This window comes from Poecilia reticulata, chromosome 11, assembly GCF_904066995.2.
Source record: "Poecilia reticulata chromosome 11, P_reticulata-male-v2, whole genome shotgun sequence".
NCBI classification, from domain to species: Eukaryota; Metazoa; Chordata; class Actinopteri; order Cyprinodontiformes; family Poeciliidae; genus Poecilia; species Poecilia reticulata.
The window spans coordinates 13246371-13252990 of NC_088840.1; the positions used below are offsets into that span (position 1 = coordinate 13246371).

Here is a 6620-nt window from a genome sequence, read left to right on the forward strand (position 1 = left end):
AACTTCATTGCAGTTGACTTTTCATCTGACCAAAGCTCCTTTTGCAACATGTTTTGCTGTGGAAAATAATGCTACGTTACCTTATGGTTAATTTAATCCACAAAAAACTGGATTAATCCTGAAGTCTGAGGATTTTAGTTAGAGGTGACGGGGGCTGAAAATCAGATTTTTGTTTATTATGTATTATTTAGTTTGTCTGTCAGAAAAGATCCCAATAAATTACGCGACTGTTTGCTCTTGAAAGGGTTCTAAATACTTTATTAAGTCACAACACATCATGTTAATTCTACTTCCTGACGCCTTGCTCTTTGATAATCACGCTTGCATCTGTTCGTGACACAACAGATGCGATTATTTGCAGTCAACTTTTTCTAATTAATCACAATCGTTCAGTGCAATAAAAAAAAGGCACAGAATTAGAGGGTGAAATGCGGTCAGTGGTGAAAGAAAGGCAGTAAAAGAGACAGAAGAGAGCGAGAATGCAGACAGGCGGTGACACAGGGGGGATGTTTCCCAGTGGGTTTCTAACACCACTGTGACACAAACTGCACAGAGACTCAATATTCACACATTAATAACCAACTCAGTGTTTTCTCTAAATGCCTCTCTCAGCTCTTTATTACGCTCTCCACAGCTTTTTTGTGACTTTTTCCTTTTTAATTAAAGCTCAAGTGAAAAAGAAGAATCTCTGGGCTGGAACGGAGAATTAGTTCATTAATTAATCTACCAAGGTAATTATTTTAAGCATGGACACTTAAAATAATTCTTCAGACTTTGCCTAAATATATTCTGGATTTCTCGTTTAGATTTTAATGAGCATCTATTTTAGCTTTTTCTTCCTTTTATTAGACAAAGCAACGAATATATTAAGGAAAATATCAACATCCTCATACCTAACATCTAAACATGGAAGTGATGGAAGAAAAAACTCAGAAAACTGTTTATTGTCATAAAAAACAGCACCATTCACAACACTGAATGAATTCAGAAGACAGTAAAACAGGATACTTGCTTAACAAAATGATAAATTACAAACAGAACTGGTGCTTTAGAGGTGGAGGTAAAACCAAAATGTTAAATAAAAAAAACGCAGTATTCAAATAAATACAGACTACTGGAGTGTTTAGTCATTTCTAATTGAGTATTTTGGAGTGTTTCCATGTGTGCTATTGGTCCTCGTCCAGAAACTCGTCTATAAACTCCACCACTTCTCCCTGCGAACACAAATACAACAGATCAGATTAAAAGGTTATGTTTCATTTCAAAGCATAAACTCTCATATATTTTATTGCTAAGGAGATTTATGTCTAGGACTGAATTTGATTTACAACATAAAACATATGAAATATATACTTATTGAGATTCTCCAAAATAGCACAAGTTAGATTGGTGTCATGCTGCCCTCACATGTCTGTCGGTGGTATTGCAGCCTGGTGAACCTATAGTACCCTGCAAGAGGTCATGTGACCTGACTCAATTATCCAATTTCTTCTTTTAAATAACACTTTGATCGAAACCATGAGAGAAACCAACAACCCAGTCCGAGATGTTAACATTTTATTAAGTATATTTAATAAGAAATACATAGAAATTGTTTAATGTTCCTTTTATTTGCCCCCAAATGTCCAGAAATGAGGGATCCCAGAAACACGTAAGTACATACACGCACCTCATCGTCGCTCACAAGGCGTTGCTTTGCAAACTCCAACATCTGCAGCTGCAGGGTGGTTTGATTGTAGTACCGCACTGCCTCCTGCAGCACACACCCAGAAACAAAGATGTTCACAAAACCACTGAGAACTTTGTAAAAAAGGTTCAGCTGCTTAAAAACACGTATTATTAATTTTTCAAAAAGTCACAAGAAACTCCAAATACTATATCGCTAAACGATTTTTAAAAATTTGTTATTATGCAAATTTGCAGTTTATTTACTACTAAACTTTATAAGTATAGGTATAAGTCATAAATTAATAGTAAAACTTATCCCTGCATAAAATATAGTTGCTAAACATCACTGTAGAATATAATATAATTATATTAACACCATTTGAATTAGCTCAAACAATATAATGATGAATTATTCATAACTTTAAAAAGACTGATAAAAATAAACTTTAAAATATTATTTTTGTAATTTCACTTTTTTCTGGAAAACTGATCATTATTTTCTTTATTTTCTTCCATTTTTAATGTACAATTCAAATTATATGCTAGATTACCTTCCAGCTCTTTTAGTATAAATAGTTAAATATTTGAATAAGTAATTTATTACATATAGTATGCAAACTGTAACATTTATTTATTTTTAGTTTCTTTACTGTTAGACTATTTAGATAGTTTGTGTTTGATTAGTTTGGGCAACCTCCTTTACTAATATCGTGTCAACAAACTATTTCTTTTTAAATCTGGAGTTTTTCATCCACATGTGAGCAACAAAGCAGACATAATTGTTTTATTTTCTGGCTTACCTTTATTTTGCTTTAAACAAAAGTTTCTAAAAGCGTAAAAACTCAAACCAGAAAATAATTTTCCAAATCTTATATGAGACCTAACTTTTCAGGTAAATAGGAGAAATATTCTCCATGAAAAAAACAACTAAATGATAGATATTCATTCACATTTGCTTCTTCTTTCTTTTTTTTTTGCTTTTGAACATTTCAGTTGCAAACATAGATTGTACCTGTGTAATAAAATATGGAATAAAAGAAAAGGGATGTTACTCACTACTCTGGGGAGGAAGTCCTCCTCCGTCAGCCCCCACTTGTTTCTGTGGTACTTGTAGTAGGCCACGTTGTTGTTCATGACCTCATCGTTGGGGTCAAACAGAACGTAGCTGGTTGCACACGGCACCGCGTTCTTCAGGTCATTCACTGAGGAAAACATGAAAATGATCAGCTGCTGTTGACTAGTTTTCGTAAACGCCGTGAACCCTGGATGCTGCGTCTGCTCACGTTTATAATAGGCAAACTGCAGGTAGTGATACATCGTCGCCACGAACTTGTCAACGACGAAGCCTCCGACTACGGGTGTCAGGTCACTTTCACACATCACCTTTCTCTCAAGGACTTCAGTGTAGTGGTCTAAAAAAAAGCCCCCAAAAAACAAGAAAACAAATTCATATTTAAGATGGTGACGTCTAGATGTGTTCAGAAAACCAGCTCTGACAGACGAGAATGAACCAACCAGCTATGGAGGCGTAGAAATCTTTAAACTCTTTGACGTGTCTCGGACCCTCGGACGCAGCCAGACACTCGTCGTAGACCTTGAAGAAGTCCCTCAGTGCCAGCTCCATGTCCGACACCGACGTCCGGAAGTTATCGCCGTTGTACGCCTTCACGGCGCGCACAAATAAAGTCTGGATAAAAAGGAGACACGCAGTCATGATGCAATGCTGCATTATTTACAAGTATTTCATGAGTCCATCCGTTGCTCCGAAGGAGTAAAATTAAACGAAGCCTCCACTCATCTCCGTATTCAGTAGGCTATTGAAGCTCATAATACCAGGGAGGCCCATTTGGCCTGGAAACCACATCCTGCAAACCCACAGAGCCAGTAATAGGGCTCGTGGGTTTGGGCTGGACGCACCTTCAGCCATCAGACGGCTTCGTGTTTAAACAGCCTGTTTAATAGTTACGCTTCAAATTACTGACATCCAATACCGGAAAATACAGTTACTTGTTCAAGAGATATACATTTATTTTCATTTCTGTGGTTTATTCTCTTTCACTCTTATTGGTAAAGATGCGTTAAAAGCCATAAACAAAACCATTTTTTATTGCAGTAGCATAATCTCACAATGAAATACTAAATATTGAAATTGCATTTCAGTTTATTTATTCAGCGAGGATAAAAAAAATCTAAATAAATAAATAATCCCTTTTAATAACAAATACCACACTCTTGATCATTTCTCTGAAATTAATGTACCTGTATTATTTTATTATTTATACTTTACCTTTGAAGTTAATAACCATGAATAACCTCATGTTTTCTAACCAAACAGTGGAAAATGCTCTCTTAATCATTTCTTTGTTGCATCTAGTGCTTTCAGCGACACTGCCCCACTGCATAACAGAGCCACTGCCATGCTTCACCATCAATGGCCGATTTGTTTTTATGTGATCTTAAAAGATAAACTAAATTCCCAAATTTACCATTAAGATTTGATTTTCTCTGTTAATACAAGTCTGCAATAAAATCTGGCTCACTTGTAACAGTTTCTGAAACCTTTTAAATAACATTCAGGTCTTTGTTAAACTTATTGATCTATGAACAATGTCCGTTTTGGTCTTTATGACAACTGTGTTCTGACAAAGAAAACCATTAGTTATTAGTCATCTTCCTTATTTTTCAAATGACCTTATAAATTAGACCAACATATTCCGGTACTTTGCTTCACCCTCCTTATTTGTCACTCGATTAAGGCAGTTTTGTTGGTTTTGAGCAACATTTGGTGAGCATATTATACCAAATATATGTCATACAACTAATTTGGAAACATACACCAAATGCTAAAATAAATTTAAAAAAAAAATCAGACCAACAATGCCAGAAAATTGCTGCATGTACCTCATAGGATTTGGTCTCCAGATCTTTCAGATGTTCTTCAGCTCCAGGCAGACTCTTGTAATAAGCCATGTTCTTCTGCATCATCTCATCATCCGGGTGTTTCAGCAGAAAGGTGTGAGCAGCAGACACAGCTTTGGCCAGGTTGTTGGACTGTAACACAAAGATGAAGATAAAGTAAGAAAAGATATACTGTGTTTTATGATTTCAGGCAAATAAATCAGGCAACACAAACACAAACTTAACAGTAAACTCGTCACAAGTCAGCCTTACTTTAAAGTAGGCATACTGCAGGTATTTGTAGGGCTCTCTCCGATCAAACTCATCGATGGTGTCTCTAGTGGGTAAGCTCTGTCTGAAAGCTGGCAGCCCCTGCTTGCAGCGCTTCAGGCACTGCGCCCTCTTCATCACGTTCCCGAACGCCCGCAGCTCCGGAAAGTCCGCAAACTTCTGCTCGTCGTCCAGCCGCACGGAGCTGCAGTTGAGGTTGCAGAAGGCCTCGCTGTCCCGCAGCAGGCGGTAGAGGCGCAGCGACACCTCCAGGTACTCCACCGTTTCCTGCCACTTCTCCGCCGTGTACTGGTCCAGCCCGTACTTGTAGGCGGACTCCAGGGGCATCAGCTCGTGTCTGGGGAAGCTCCTGAAGCTGTACTTTTCGTACTGAGAGTTCACCGCCGAGACGAAAACGGCGAGCAAACACAGAGAGAAGAGGTGGGAAGGTGTGGAGGGAGCCATTTTTTGTCTACACACTCAAAAAAAATAAATAAATAAATAAAAGGAAAAAAGTTTGAGCTGGCAGAGGTTATTCAGGACTGATTCTGGGACCGCCTTACGTTCCTCCACGTATCCGGACAAAGCTTGAAACCTCCCCAGGGCTCAGGGCAGGATCAGCAGGGTCCAGCAGGGGGGGGGCTGCCAAGTATGGCAAGCTGTTAGTGTAAATAATCCACATCCTTCAGAAAGTTGCTGACGCACATATCATGTTTCAGTTCCTACTCTCCGATCAGGGACAAGCAGTGATGTAAAGTGTTTGTCTTTAACCTGGGCATCTAATGTAAGAAAATTTGGTTCTGTGATTCCAGTAAATGTGACCTATTGGCAGGCAGTAGCTCTAGTATTTTGGTCTTATCAGGGGTTTTACCATCATTTATAACTAATAAAATTAATATAATTGTAATTATATACAAGTTCAAGCCGTTCTCCACCCCGTTTACCTTGGGAAGAGGCCTATTATAATAAGTATATATTTGCAATATAGAGTAGAGGACTAGTAGATGGGGTTTTTATTTTTTTATTTAAAAAACTTATAAATTAGCTACCTAAAAAATACAGATGATTCATTAATTTTGTTAGATTAATTCAGAAATTATTAAGGAATCATGCAAAATCATGTAAAGAAATTATTATTTTGTTAACAAAATCCAAGGTACCACAATCGGTACCCCCAACAATCCCTTGGGGGTTTGTTTTGATTTTAATCACAAACTTTAAAAAAAAATCAAACTTCATTTGGGTTTCTTGGGAAAATGAATGATCACTGCGTGTGTTAGTTAAATTCATACAGCAAGGCCAGGTTTTTAATGCAACTTCTTTGAGCAGGAAGACCACAGGAATCTGAATCGTGGGCGGAGTCAACTATTTGAGTCATTTGTTAGACTCCGCCCACATTTTACTCCACCCCCAAGCTGCACACTGTAGTGATCAAGGATATGGAATATTTCCACTAACGGCTTGCCATACCCCGAGCTGCTCCTCCCATGAAATCACAGTTAAAATCACCGCTGATTTGTGTTCTCGTAAAACTTCAAGTTAAAACATGATCAACTGAACCTATGTTTTTGCACCGTACTGTGACGTTCTCTTTAAAAGGAAAGCTAATGACAATTTCTTACACTTTTAAAAGCTGAAGGGTAAAGTCCACAACATCTTTTTAAGGAAAAAGTTGTATTTTTTATTTTCATTTTTTGACTTTTTAACCCATCTTCTTCCTCTTACTCCTAATTGAACCCCTGGTGAGAGTGTCCCTCCCACTCCCACTGCCACGTTGAAACATT

General features: G+C 37.6%; 1 protein-coding gene across 1 annotated transcript; it reads right to left on the reverse strand.

Moving 5' to 3' along the window:
• Window positions 1–264: 264 nt before the first annotated feature.
• On the reverse strand, window positions 265–5466 carry crtap (cartilage associated protein). Its single transcript, XM_008421899.3, has 7 exons — window positions 4840–5466; window positions 4570–4719; window positions 3184–3355; window positions 2952–3080; window positions 2725–2870; window positions 1670–1753; window positions 265–1214 (listed from the first exon to the last, which is right to left on the reverse strand). Exons 1-7 carry the CDS (start codon window positions 5299–5301, stop codon window positions 1167–1169), a joined length of 1191 nt encoding a protein of 396 aa, XP_008420121.2. The 5' UTR covers window positions 5302–5466; the 3' UTR covers window positions 265–1166.
• Between the last annotated feature and the right edge of the window lie 1154 nt (window positions 5467–6620).

What these genes read in the sequence shown, in the direction of transcription:
- crtap (XM_008421899.3), bottom strand. Translation starts at nt 5,301, where the DNA reads ATGGCTCCCTCCACACCTTCCCACCTCTTCTCTCTGTGTTTGCTCGCC. An exon ending in TGCAGTATGCCTACTTTAAA is followed by an intron (nt 4,720 to 4,839) that starts GTAAGGCTGACT and finishes TTTGTGTTACAG; the next exon opens with TCCAACAACCTGGCCAAAGC. An exon ending in TGGAGACCAAATCCTATGAG is followed by an intron (nt 3,356 to 4,569) that starts GTACATGCAGCA and finishes CTTTTTATCCAG; the next exon opens with ACTTTATTTGTGCGCGCCGT.